The 14,224-nt window shown below is 45.8% G+C and overlaps 1 protein-coding gene across 6 annotated transcripts in view; it reads right to left on the bottom strand.

The window, feature by feature from the left end:
* dennd3a (DENN/MADD domain containing 3a) overlaps positions 1 to 14,224 on the bottom strand; it is a 42,483-nt gene that overhangs the window by 17,671 nt on the left and 10,588 nt on the right. For 3 of the 6 annotated variants that reach the window (XM_029734885.1, XM_029734886.1, XM_029734887.1), the window contains exons 2-18: positions 12,526 to 12,936; positions 11,889 to 12,183; positions 11,464 to 11,579; positions 10,312 to 10,433; positions 9,990 to 10,101; positions 9,664 to 9,783; positions 9,190 to 9,408; positions 8,688 to 8,699; positions 8,286 to 8,401; positions 6,350 to 6,505; positions 5,754 to 5,850; positions 5,528 to 5,631; positions 4,883 to 5,067; positions 3,116 to 3,643; positions 2,779 to 2,871; positions 1,662 to 1,921; positions 542 to 712 (exon numbers count right to left, since the gene is read on the bottom strand). In XM_029734885.1, coding sequence (XP_029590745.1) covers positions 542 to 712; positions 1,662 to 1,921; positions 2,779 to 2,871; positions 3,116 to 3,643; positions 4,883 to 5,067; positions 5,528 to 5,631; positions 5,754 to 5,850; positions 6,350 to 6,505; positions 8,286 to 8,401; positions 8,688 to 8,699; positions 9,190 to 9,408; positions 9,664 to 9,783; positions 9,990 to 10,101; positions 10,312 to 10,433; positions 11,464 to 11,579; positions 11,889 to 12,183; positions 12,526 to 12,606 — 2,787 coding nt within the window. In that variant the 5' untranslated portion in view covers positions 12,607 to 12,936. The remainder of the gene's footprint in view (positions 1 to 541; positions 713 to 1,661; positions 1,922 to 2,778; positions 2,872 to 3,115; positions 3,644 to 4,882; positions 5,068 to 5,527; positions 5,632 to 5,753; positions 5,851 to 6,349; positions 6,506 to 8,285; positions 8,402 to 8,687; positions 8,700 to 9,189; positions 9,409 to 9,663; positions 9,784 to 9,989; positions 10,102 to 10,311; positions 10,434 to 11,463; positions 11,580 to 11,888; positions 12,184 to 12,525; positions 12,937 to 14,224) is intronic. The other 3 variants (XM_029734889.1, XM_029734888.1, XM_029734890.1) reach the window with 3 other exon arrangements.

The raw sequence follows: 14,224 nt of genomic DNA, 5'->3' as shown, positions 1-14,224 counted from the left end.
ATGTTGTTTCATGCAGTTTAATAGTGGAAACTGAAGGCTGGAGAGTAGTGCAGACTTTGGACTGGCTGAACAATAGAGCCAAGCCCATATGAAACTCCATAGCTCCCCCTCTTACATGGAATGTCAACCACACCCACTGAGCTAGAGTCCAATCTGCCAGAGAGGTTTTAGTGCTAACGTTGGCCATCTGTGCTGCTAAAGAAAAACTCCCTTTATAGTGTAGTTACATACTGGCCATACGTCAATACATAGTCGTATGCAGAGCAGGATAGCGAGAGAGAGAGAAGCTATGTCCCAATTATCTCTCCTTCCACCCCAAGGGTGTCCTTGTTCACTTCCATTTACTGATTTGAAAGGAAATGTCTAGTACAGTATAAGACGTATGGTGAAATAAGGCCCATGCCTTCACCAATCCAATTCCTAGAATTGTGGGAAGTAGTGAACGAGTGCACAATTCAGGAGAAAAAAAATGTATATAAATTGACACGCACCCAGAGACGGAGAGATTAACAATGTTTCCAGTCACATTTTGACATACTACCTTGTGGTCGTCGGCCATCTTCCTTCCAGCCCACATCTCCTTGACCATGAGGTGCCAGAGGTCAACCTCTGACTTCAGGTTGACCTCGAACGTCTCCTTCCTCAGGGTGGTCTTGATCTTCAGAGACGGGATCCTCAGCAGTAGGAAGGGAGCAGAGGAGATCTTCACCTCCTGAAGTACAAAAGCCGAACGGTTATTCATTAGCCTGGTCCCAGATCTGTTTGTGCTGTATAGCCAACTCCTATGGTTGTAAAGACCACAGATCTGGGAGCAATTATTCACCTAACACCATCTTTGACATTCATATTTGTAATATCATATTTGGTAAGACTTTGTATGATGGTACACATGTATAAAGCCTTATGAGTGTATTTATAGTGCCTTACGACATACTTACAGCGCACTGTAACACTTGCTATAAGCAATCATAACATGGATAGAGCCAGGAAAATGTCCTGTTTCTCAATGATATGACAGTACATGAAATAGTGTTTTAAAAAACAGATCTAGTTGTCTACATTAGCTGCATTGCAGAGCATAGATTACATCTATAAGCACATCAAACATTCCTTTTATTGTATAGCTTAATGCAGGGATGGGCAACTTTGATGGGGGTGGGGGCCACAAAACATCTGAACTGCGTACCCATGCATACACCATGTTTTACAGCTAATTTCCTACAATTCTACACATTTTGCCATTCGGTGGAGAGAAGTGTTTGCAGTTTTTAATATGATATCTGAGTGCGACTGACAACAAAATCAATGGGGGCCCCCCAGCCAGTAATTCAACCATGATTACTAAGTTTAGCTAGCTGGCCGCTACCAATGTAAAAAACGTTAGCTGACATGGCTAATTGAATGACTAGCAGTGATTGACAAGAGAAAAACTGGTGATGTACAACCAAATTTCTAAATGCACCTTGTGTATTCTACTATTCCAACAGTAAGTTGAGACCCCGACGGAGTGAATAAAACATATGTTTTCATTATGGAGCCGAGAGCCTTAAATATATTCACATACTGTAGTAATATCTACACAAATATATAGTATCATAAATAATATACAGTATATCACATAAAGTGTAGTAGTAACGTAGATCAATTAGGTCCTAACACACCTCAATGTCTCTGAACTTGGTGACCTCCATGTACCCGGGTCGTCCTTCGGTCAGCAGGAACAGCCGTCTCTGTGTCATGGCGATCTTGCCCACGCCGTGGCTGGTCTTGACCGAAGAGGACAGCTTGAAGACACACTCATTAGCCTCCAGGTGCTCCAAGGCCGAGGCCGGCAGGGCCACTTCCTGAGCCTCGGCCTCCGTCTCCTTCCAGAAGGTGTAGAACACACGGAAAATCTCCGGGTCCACCTGTTTCTGCTGGCCTGCAGGGGACAGTCTAGAGTTAGGGGTTTTGCAACCATAGGAGCAGTTTACATTCACTGTAAACTGGGTGGGATTCAACTAGGTTTCCCATTCAAAACAATAATCAATGAGCTAGAATGGACAGGTGATAAGCTAGCAGGGTTGGGGAAGGAGTTATAATATTAGGAACCACATTAAACAGCCTTTTTTTGATTGGCTGGTGGAGCAAGTTCATGGTGTTTGGGTTTACTGGAGCAAGAGATTCACACAAAGGACCATAACAGTATAACAATATTTTTCCATGGCAAAATTGAAAACACAAAGCAGACTAAACTCTTTAAAAACCTGCTGTATGTAAAATAGTGTTCTATAGCTTGGAAAATAAATACATGTCACTCAGGATGACAACATAATGATGTTTGTTTCCAACATTAGAGCCGTTTTCCTAAAGAAGTTAAATCCACTTCATGTTTTGTTTCGATACTGATATCGTCCCTGGCCCTACTGGACGTGCACAGTATGACTCCTATGTAGTGAAATGTGAGGCACTTTAACACACTTCCATGAGGCTACTCACAGTCCAATGTACCATTTTAAGATAAGAGTCCTGTAACAGTCAATTGAACAGAGAGGAGGAATGCTATTCGTCCTTCAAAACACAGAAGGAAAATATTAACTAGTCAGCCATGAATGCTATGTGAGGAGGTGTTTGAGGCGATACTAATGTTAAAAGCAAACACTTCTCAGATTTAACACCTGAAGGGATAGTTGATTAAGCAGAACACACAGGCCAAAGCAACACACACACACCACACACCAAGGTAGGAGTTGGGCACAGCACACTCTGCAAGCAGGCAGGGCATAATGCTATGCTTACCCTCCAGATTGGAATCAAGGTAAAAGATAGACTGGGAAGAAGCCTTCACCGCAGAACCACCACCATGCCAACCCAAGCTGCTCTTACAACATTCTGATCAGGTAAAGGATAAGAAATTAAGCAGATTCAATAGTCAGATGAATTAGCATGGCATTCACTCTACATGTAGTAAGGTATTATTATCAATTGGATTACATTCATGATGAGTCCCATACAACAAGGGGCTACTGCAAACTAACATAGAAGAAAACCTCCACCAAGAACGACAACCCTCTCTCCTTTACCCTCACTCATTATTTCCCTCTTTCTAAGCTTGGAGTCTGTATGACTTCCTTACCCACAGTGAGAGCCTCAAACAGCCGGTGAATGGTCCCCTGGTCTTTAACAATCCCAGACTCCTGCACGCGCCTCACAAAGTCCTCCAACTGCATGTGCTTTTTGGGGAGTTGGAACCGCTTGACACCTTGGTCGACATGGCGCGCCCGCTCCCTCTCATGGTCCCTCTTCACTCGACTAATCAGGCGTTTGATTTCAGGTCGGCGGTCAGCCAGAGCCTGTTCGCCCTCCTGTAGAGAGTCCACCAGCGCGTTGACCAGCTCGCCAGGGAAGATGTCTGTGTCTGTCTTGTAGAGGTTCTGGAAGTCTTCCAGAGCGTCCAGGCGTTTACCGGCCACGGTGTTGACGAAGCCCCTGAGGTAGTGATAGCGGGCCAGGAGAGAGGAGTCCTCGGAGGCCGCCCCGCTGATGGCCTTGCCCAGGAGGGTGATCATCTCCTGGTAGTAATTCTGGACGTAGTGGTAGGCCAGCGGAGGAGGGAACTCAGGAAGCTTGAAGAATCTCACTGGCCTCTGGGGAGACTTCATACCTATGGGGTTCCATCACAAAGGTTTCAAGAACTGAGGTCAGTGTTTCTTAGATGAAATCCATTCATACAGAGGAACCTTTAAAAGGGTCAATCAGCAATTGGAACAATAACAAAGCATTGTCCCGACCACAGCTTCGGTAAAAAGCTGAGTGATAGGGCTGGAGAAATGTTTGATCACTCAAGTTCATGGACAGAGCTATGAATGCAAGGATCGACCATCCACGGTATCCAAATTATACTTTTAACCATGTTGCGGTTATAGAGTGCTTGTTTACATTTCATTTGTTTACAAACATTGGAGTAAAACAAGGTGGTATTTTGGGTTCTGATGGGGTACAACAGTTAAACCAAGCTCATGAGGGATTTCTAAGTTCTGTCAGGGGTGTTGAATCCAGTCCTCGAGTGGTTTGAGTAAACCATTTCACCACATCAAAAGTGTGTAGAATGATAATGGTTTCTTGACAGTCCAGAAGGCTAATAAATCACTAGACAGTCAGGGAGCATTGTAAACTATTTTTATAATATATAATACATTTCCAGTGCGGCCCTCCGGACCTCGTTGAAGAACGATTGCGGCCCCCAGGGCAAAATGAGTGACACACACACACACACACACACACACACCGCCTCTCCCCGAGTTTAATTATTCGCCTGTCGATGGTAGTAGCAGAGAGGAAGAGACAAAACGGGAGGCTTTACTCCACAAAAATATGCCCAAAGTGCAGAATTCTGGTGTGGAGGTCAATGATTGTAGAATTTGGACAACAAAAAATAAATGCAATTGCTAATTTGCTACTTGAGGCTTATCTGATCAAATACAAGTTCCGCATTGGTTAGGTTGTTACAAATACACTGATAGAAAAGTTGACGCACACGACATTTCGCCAACTTTGGAAAACATATCGAAGTTGTGCCTATTGTCAGAGATAGAGGACTCATCATGGATATAACGCGTTTTAGCATTAAGGGCTTCCACCATTCCACCAAGTAGTCAACTGGGTGGGGATTCCTAGAAGTTGGGAGAAATCATCTAATTAAGAAAATGGACAACTTTAAAATGCCCATGCTATCACAGACGCTACAATGGCACCGATACAAAGATGAGTCCTCTGTCTCTATGGCTTGTTGTTCATACGCGTAGCTGTCCACCTGAACCTACCGCTGTCCACCTGAACCTACCGCTGTCCACCTGAACCTACCGCTGTCCACCTGAACCTACCGCTGTCCACCTGAACCTACCGCTGTCCACCTGAATGTTCTTGAAGGAGGTCTGCCTGAGGGGCCCCACCAGAGACCCCCCACTCTCCCCCAGGTTGGGCAGGCTGGCCCCCAGCCTCTTGCTGAGCCGGCTCTCTGGGCTGGTGTATTTACGGGCCAACTCCTGCATGGTGGGCCGCCGAGGAGACTCTGTCATGGACCTCAGCCTGGGGAAGAGGCCAGAGGTGGAGGGTGAAGTTGCCTCTAGATGCTGATCTTGGGTCGGTTTAGCATTTCCCAACTAATGGTAAAGGTTAGGATTGGGGGAGGGGAAGCTGATCCTAGATCTGTACCTAGGGGAAATGTCACCCCGGAGCGAGGACAGACATCAGGGGAAAGGCTGTGCTTATACCGGGAAGGGAAGGACTTGGGATGTGCGTTTGAAGATACAGTACTGCAGTGTTTCCCAATCCTGGTCCTGGGGACCCAATGGGGTGCACATTTTTGTTTTTGCCATAGCACTAACACACCTGATTCTAAAGGGTGATGAGAAGTTGAATCAAGTGTGTTGGTGCTAGGATATACATGTATTTTTTTACCAAATTGAAATCCAATTCCATTTGCAAGGTCAAAAACTTTTACTAGTTTAAAGGTAAATATTTATGCTAAACTCATCTTCCCTCTCACCTGTAATCTTCTGTCCGAGTACTCAGCTCCATACATGTGAACGCGTCCATCTTCCTGTTTAGACGATCCTTTAGGAATGAGTGGAAGATGTGCGTGTCCAACACCTGCAAAGAAGACAAAATTGGATCACATTCTGGACAGAAAACATTGCCCCAAATATTGTAAGTTAGAAGTCAAACAGAGATTGACGTCTCAGTGAACAGACAGACCAGGATTTGGATCATACCTTCTTGTAAAATGGCTGGTCTGCTGGCTCTCTAGACCTAAGGAACTCCTCACTGTTGAAGACTCTGTGCTCATAGTTGAGGTGATCGTGGACTTCTCTGTCGTGGTGGTTGGGGTGTGGAGTATGGGGGGGGTAATAATCACTAGATTAGCTTTCCTGTCCTGATATTTTACAGGATATTGCTGTGATTTTGCACAGGGAATTGCAATTGTATTAGTTGTAATAAAGCAAGATTTAATAGGATAAGTAACAGTGTTAGAATGTCACTATTTTCTAAATAGTTAATTTGATAATCAAAAGGCTTTGCTTGTGAGAGAAATAGGCATCCTTGGTCCAACCCAAAATGTATGACTAGATATGCTCAATGCGAGTCTCAATTATCAAAGTAATATAATTGAAGCATGTCAATTAGGTTATAATATTGTAACAATTATGTAATAATATATTTTAAGTCATAGTAAACGACAGTGAACAACAACAGTATAGATTTGATGCCTTTTGTCTCTTGCCAGGCAGTCATTGTAAATAAGAATTTCTTCTTAATTGACCTGCCCGGTAAAACAAAGGTCAAATACAATTTTATAAATGATGCTGACCTGAAGATGTTGACGATGAGTTCCAGAGTGATGTTCTGGATGTGTGTGTTGAGTTTCCTCTGCCACTGCTTCCTTTGGGCCCTCCTCTCGTTCACCTCTGTACTGGCCCCCAGGTGACACACCTCCAGGTCATAGTGCACCTGGAGACCCTCCACCCTGCACACACACCCAGACACACCCACACTTAATGGGGAGGGGTAACAAAACATTTTCTATTCCAATGCTCGACTTGGTGAAATATTCTGAAAACATGTGGCACGCTTATCTGCATAACATCCCTTCCCTTATTCATTACAATACACATTGTAATAAACTCAGCAAAAAAATAAACATCCCTTTTTCTGGACCCAATCTTCAAAGATATTTCATAAAAATCCAAATATCTTCACAGATCGTCATTGTAAAGGGTTTAAACACTGTTTCCCATGCTTGTTCAATGAACCATATACAATTAACATGCACCTGTGGAACGGTTGTTAAGACACTAACAGCTCACAGACGGTAGGCAATTAAGGTCACAGTTATGAAAACTTAGGACACTAAAGAGGCCTTTCTACTGACTCTGAAAAACACCAAAAGAAAGATGCCCAGGGTCCCTGCTCATCTGTGTGAACGTGCCTTAGGCATGCTGCAAGGAGGCATGAGGACTGCAGATGTAGCCAGGGCAATAAATTGCAATGTCCGTACTGTGAGACGCCTAAGACAGCGCTACAGGGAGACAGGACGGACAGCTGATCGTCCTCGCAGTGGCAGACCACGTGTAACAACACCTGCACAGGATCGGTACATCCAAACATCACACCTGCGGGACAGGTACAGGATGGGAACAACAACTGCCCGAGTTACACTAGGATCGCACAATCCCTCCATCAGCGCTCAGACTGTCCGCAATGGACTGCGGGCTTGTAGGCCTGTTGTAAGGCAGGTCCTCACCAGACAACACCGGCAACAACGTCGCCTATGGGCGCAAACCCACTGTCGCTGGACCAGACAGGACTGGCAAAAGGTGCTCTTCACTGACAAGTCGTGGTTTTGTCTCACCAGAGGTGATGATCGGATTGGCGTTTATCGTCGAAGGAATGAGCGTTACACCGAGGCCTGTACTCTGGAGCGGGATCAATTTGGAGGTGGAGGGTCCGTCATGGTCTGGGGCGGTGTGTCACAGCATCATCGGACTGAGCTTGTTATCATTGCCGGCGATCTCAACGCTGTGCGTTACAGGGGAGACATCCTCCTCCCTCATGTGGTACCCTTCCTGCAGGCTCATCCTGACATGACCCTCCAGCATGACAATGCCACCAGCCATACTGCTCGTTCTGTGTGTGATTTCCTGCAAGACAGGAATGTCAGTGTTCTGCCATGGCCAGCGAAGAGCCCGGATCTCAATCGCATTGAGCACGTCTGGGACCTGTTGGGTCGGAGGGTGAGGGCTTGGGCCATTCCCCGCAAAAATATCTGGGAACTTGCAGGTGCCTTGGTGGAAGAGTGAGGTAACATCTCACAACAAGAACTGGAAAATTTGCAGATGCACTGCAGTTCTTAATGCAGCTGGTGGCCACACCAGATACTCACTGGTACTTTTGATTTTGACCCCCCCTTTGGTCAGGGACACATTATTCCATTTCTGTTAGTCACATGTCTGTGGAACTTGTTCAGTTTATGTCTGTTGTTGAATCTTGTTATGCTCATAAATATTTACACATGTTAAATTTGCTGAAAATAAATGCAGTTGACAGTGAGAGGACGTTTCTTTTTTTGCCGAGTTTATCTTAGGACAGCAGATTAACCGTGAGTCTTGTCCTCTAGGTAAAATTCATTAGGCACCAAACGAATGAAAACAGACTGAAACGGGGAAGGACATTCTGAACAGTCCAATAAGAAATGTTTTGCAATGGCAAGCCCTAATGAACACGCCCCAGATGGTCTCCTGTCCTACCGTGTTATAAAACACTCTGCGGCCGCCATCGGGACATCGGGCAGGTCAATCCCATCAGACCAGGAAGACGACACGGTCCCATCATCAATATTAACCAGGATCAGATCGTCCGTTTCCTGTCACGTAGGGAAACACAGACGGAAGAGAACAAAGGATTAGGGACAAATCAAGTGGATAAGCTAAAATTAACTTGACTCTTAACGCCTGTACTTTATGTTAGTTAGGACATTGAACCACATGATCCTCTATACCGTGTAAGCAAGTAGAAACTGAAAATAAATGATACATCTTAATAAAGCATGATAAATCTGGGTATTAAGTAAGAAATAAATCACTGATGGCAGAAAAATGTCCAGACTGAGAAGTGTAAACATTCTCCACTATGGTGTGAGTGCTCCTTACCGCGGCTACCTCCTTGTAGTGGTGCAGGTGGCAGACCATGAGGTAAGGGAAGGTAAAAGAAGATGTACTTTATTGTCCATCAACTTACAGAGAACAGAAATGTGTCTTTATGCTCAACCCAAGCCCCAGAGACACACACCTATGAGGGGCTGGGAAAATGAGTCAGCCACAGTGCAGTGCCCCTGGAGCAGTTCTAGGTGGTGAAGTGCCTTGCTCAAGACACACTTCTCTAACCACTAGGCTACCTGCCGTCCCAGGTAGAGGTCACTATCATCACCACTTAAACCACCCCCACCCCCACTTTAACCACCCCCACTTTAACCACCCCCACTTTAACCACCCCCACTTTAACCACCCCCACTTTAACCATCATCACCACCACTTTAACCATCATCACCACCACTTTATCCACCATTATAGTGATAACTGTCACAGTAACCATCTCTATAACTATCACATCACACCATTCTAGCATGGCCATGTAGTGAAAATCCATCCTTACCGCAGCCACCTCTTCATAGTGGTGCAGATGACAGCCCATGAGGTAGGCGGTGGGCGCCATGAGGAAGTCCAGCATCTGGCGTGAGAGGATGGGTACGAAGGGGTGCTGCCACACCAGGGGGTGGATGAAGAGCATCAGGCTCTCTGCCAGCAGGGTGAGCCGGGCCCAGTCACAGGACAACAGAACTACCCTCTGCTCTGTCAACAGGCTGGTAATGATCTGAAGAGCACAGAGACACCAGCGCAGGCAGGCAGGCAGGCAGGCAGGCAGGCAGGCAGGCAGGCACACACACACACGGCTACATTGATATAGAGATATTTTACCAATCAAAACAGGTTGACAGAAACATACTTCCAGTCTTCCACAGTAGACTTTCTTTAACTGCATTGAAAGAATAGATTGTGTAGTGGGTTAGGCAGTTTAATAGCAGTAGAATCAGGCTGTGTGGGACAGCTATGTACTGTCTGTCCTCACTTGGAGGAGCTGTCGGGGTCTAAAGCACAGGAAAGGCAGATGGAGGTCCAGGTCAACAGCCGGCCGGTCCTTATCCTCCCGGGAGGGAAGCCCAATCTGGAGAGGCCTGAGGTTAAAGACCTGGGACAGGACAGAGGAACAACACAGACCACCAACAGAGATTATGTTGCTGGAACATTACCAACATAACACATGACAATAGAAGAGAAACATGATGTGGTCCTGTATGGCTCAGTTGGTAGAGCATGGCGCTAAATGGCATATAGCACAGTTTAACAATGCACGTATATCATAGAGCGAGATGGAGAGAAAAACAATTGGCTCACCACATGAAGTTGCCCTGGTGGGGGAATGGGCACCAGAGCCAGCTTGGCTGAAAACTCCTTCACCCTCTCCTCAAAGTCCCCCATCCAGCTGGGCTTGAGCTGGGTCAAGAGACTGGGAGGAGGGACGCCGTTCAGTAAAAACATGAACATAAAAAGGTCAATAGGTGCCTAAGATAAGTTAACTGATCAGACAGTTCACGATGCTGGCCCAAGTCTGGCTGGATTTATTTTGATATCATGTACTGTTTGGTATTCTCTTCCGGTATTTATTTGAACGAACACAAAGACCTAGAGGAGTAGGAGAACAGTGAATTGTTCTCACCATGACAGGCAGTCCCGGAGAGCGTTGTAGTAAGGGTATTTAGAGATGACACAGATGCCGTATGCCGTGTAGAGACGGGACGACTTGGAGGATGACCGGTGGCCATTTTGGTGCCCAACATCCTGAAAAAAAACGGGGAAGCAAACAACCAAATCAGTGACCAGATGAGGATCTCTGGAATGGTGAAATTACTGTAGGTCTACTATGTCATGTGTCCTTCTAAACCAGGGGTGTCAAACTCATTCCATGGAGGTCCTAGTGTCTGCAGGATTTTGGTTTTTCCTTTCAATTAAGACCTAGACAACCAGGTGAGGAGAGTTCCTTACTAATCAGTGACCTTATTTCATCAATCAAGTACAAGGGAAGAGCGAAAACCTGCAGACACTCGGCCCTCCATGAATGAGTTTAACATGTGTTCTAAACAATACACAGACAGGTAATACACATACCTGCATTTTTAGTGCAGGATGGCATTTATTGGGATGACTCATATACTGGAGGCAGCTCTGCAGGGTAGTCACTAGCTGGCACTGTCACATAGTCATTCAATCGGATTTTAAACCTAACCACACTACCAACCTTATGCTGAGTTCTAACCTTAAACATTCATAACAACAGAAATGTGTTTATGATATATTGCCAATTTTGACTTTGCAGCTGGCAAAGTGGAAATCGGGGGCGGCAGCTAGCCTAGTGGTTAGAGCGTTGGACTAGTAACCGAAAGGTTGCAAGATCGAATCCCCGAGCTGACAAGGTAAAAATCTGTCATTCTGCCCCTGAACAAAGCAATATTCCTAGGCCGTCATTGAAAATAAGAATATGTTCTTAACTGACTTGCCTAGTTAAATAAAGGTAAAATAAAAAATAAAATAAAAATCGCTCAGCTCTGCCTCCAGGACAAGATTCATCCCAATAAACATCAACCTGCATTTTAAGTAGACTAACTCAGCAGTGGACAGGAAACCTGTCCCTAAAAGGCTTCAGATGTCCATGCTTATAATCAATCCATCTTTAGATGATCTAAACCTAGCTAATATAGGCTACATACCCAGGGAATGTAAGAGTAAGCCCCTTTGTTTAACCAATTTTGTTTCCAAGAATCCAAAGCATTCCAGTTGGCATGACTAAAGCTCAGCTGGTGAGCCATCTCACCTGTATAGGCCTGTAGTACTGCACCACTACAGCATGTGTCCTGTTCCCAAAGACATCAGTAAACACGAGGTAATGGTACGAGTCTTCTCTCTGCTCGCTGGCTATCTGAAGACCACCTGGTCAATGGAAGAAAACCGACAAGGTCTCATAAGCATGACAAGAGGAATCCCATCACTGCTTCATATATAGTTGTGTGTGATAATCAGAACGTAGATAATCAGCTCATAGTGTATGTGCCGTGTTTTGTCCTAATTTGATGGATTTCATTTACTAGACAGGGATATCGTACAGTAATCAACATCAATACTAAAGGTATTTGGGATTTAGCTAGACAGCAAGTTTTCATCCATCCTTGTCTAGCCATTTCACTAGCATGGTTCTAGTTTGAATCAAAACAGCGACTTCTCGACATCGCGCTGTGTCACCTGGGAAGCAGAGTTGTGGCAGGGCAATGAGGTCCAGGTCCTTGGGGACACTGATGTCCTCTGTGGTGGTGTCGCCCCCTCCATCGCTACCCTTGGCTGTCTCTCCGTTAGCTATTCCAGCCCTCTCCTTCTTCTTCTTGATGAAGGAGCGCCTCCTCTGGACCCTGCTGAAGGCCGGGGCGTGAGCCTGGGTCTCGCTACTCGCACTCTCCTTGGTCACGAAAGGTGGGGCGTGAACCTGTAGTACCTCTGCCCCCAACAGGGGGAGCTCTTTGATTTTGCCCTGCTGATGGGACTGGCAGGAAGTGGAAACATTTTCAATATCTAACATTCTGTACATAACTTATATCATATATAGACCTACATATGATGTATAAATATGTTTCTTACATTTACATTTTAGTCATTTAGCAGACGTTCTTATCCAGAGTCACTTACAGGAGGAATTAGGGTTAAGTGCCTTGCTCAAAGACACCGGCAGATTTTACCTAGTCGGCTTAGGGATTCAAACCAGCAACCTTGCGGTTACTGGCCCAACACTCTTAACCACTATTCCAGTGTTGTTAGTATATGATTGATATGATGGTAGCCTAAGCCCACCATGTATCAGTCCATTGATTGAGTCAGCAGTACCTACCTGATGGACTTCCCTGAGTTTATCGCTGGCTGCTCCAACCACTACACAAGCCTCCAGCAGTCCAGAGGGAATATCTGCCATCAGAGCCTAGACAACAGCAGAGCCGGCCAGATACCATAGCCTGGTAGACACACACTGTCTGGTTACAGCATTGTCTTCTGTTTGGAGTCCAACAGGTGGCGTTCTTCCTTCGTAACACTCCTCCTATACAACGTAAGGTCAACCGTGTGGACAGAGTCACACCATCTGACGTAAAACAATGGTGTCTGTCTACAGTCCATACAGGCAGACTACAGTCAGAATGATAGGCGTCCTGCTTCTTCCACCTCTTTCTTCACCTTCACAGGACCCATCTGGACCAGAACCACCTAGGCCCATCTCAGTAGAATCATCCAGACCATGACCTCAGGTCTAGGAAATGAGACAGACAGACTTGAGTCAGTTAGGTTAGTCATTCTATAAGCCACTGAGATGCTTGCCTGCCGGCCTGGTAGTCACTACACCCCCTTAAACACATTGTCATCCCACCAGATGTTGGGGCCTGATCACTCAGGCAGCTAACCACAAACATAACCTTAAAATGTTTCAAATGCATCTGAAGCCCAGGGGAGGAAATCAAGAAACAGTTCTTACCGTAACTTGACAAAAGATTCAACTGAAAATCTAAACCTGATCATTTCCTTAGATGCAAACCAGAAGTGTTTAGAGTTGAACCTCAAACTACCCAAGACAGTGTTTCCCAAACTCTGTCCTCAGGATCACAGTTTTTTTCCCTAAGCACTACAGAGCAGATTCAAGCTTGATGATTTGTTAATGATTTAAATCAGCTGTGCAGTGTTAGGGCAAGAAACTAAAACGTGCACCCTTTGGGGTCCTGAGGACAGAGTTTGGGAAACGCTGACCTAAAACCTGTTTTCCCCATATCTTCACCTACCTATTTTCCTCTGCTGTTGGCTATGGTAGAGAAGAGATAGGCCTTCACTGATGACTCACGGATATAGGTTACACAAAGGAACCATTCTAGGAGTGAACATTTCTAGGTATAGTTTTTCCTCAGAAGAAATAACCGACATTACACATTCCTCTGCGGACTGTGTTCTGAAGCCTCAGATGGTGAATTACAATCTGTCTGCATTCTTCTGTCCACTTGAAGATGTCAGACATATATAGCCTACATCAGTTATTTACAGTGTACAAAACAGCGTTCCACAGGAATACTGGCCCATGTTCACTCCAATGCTTCCCACAGTTGTGTCAAGTTGGCTGGTGGACCATTTTTGATACACACTGGAAACTGTTGAGTGAAAAGCCCAGCAGTGTTGCAGTTCTTGACAATCTTCTGCCCAAAAGGCACCTACCGCGCTACCCTGCCCAAAAAGGCACCTACCGCGCTACCCTGCCCAAAAAGGCACCTACCGCGCTACCCTGCCCAAAAAGGCACCTACCGCGCTACCCTGCCCAAAAAGGCACCTACCGCGCTACCCTGCCCAAAAAGGCACCTACCGCGCTACCCTGCCCAAAAAGGCACCTACCGCGCTACCCTGCCCAAAAAGGCACCTACCGCACTACCCTGCCCAAAAAGGCACCTACCGCGCTACCCTGCCCAAAAAGGCACCTACCGCGCTACCCTGCCCAAAAAGGCACCTACCGCGCTACCCTGCCAAAAAAGGCACCTACCGCGCTACCCTGCCCAAAAAGG

The sequence above is a fragment of the Salmo trutta genome, chromosome 36 (assembly GCF_901001165.1).
Source record: "Salmo trutta chromosome 36, fSalTru1.1, whole genome shotgun sequence".
Classification (NCBI taxonomy): domain Eukaryota; kingdom Metazoa; phylum Chordata; class Actinopteri; order Salmoniformes; family Salmonidae; genus Salmo; species Salmo trutta.
The sequence above is the reverse complement of the archived record's forward strand: the minus strand, read 5'-3'. Positions and strand labels throughout refer to the sequence as shown.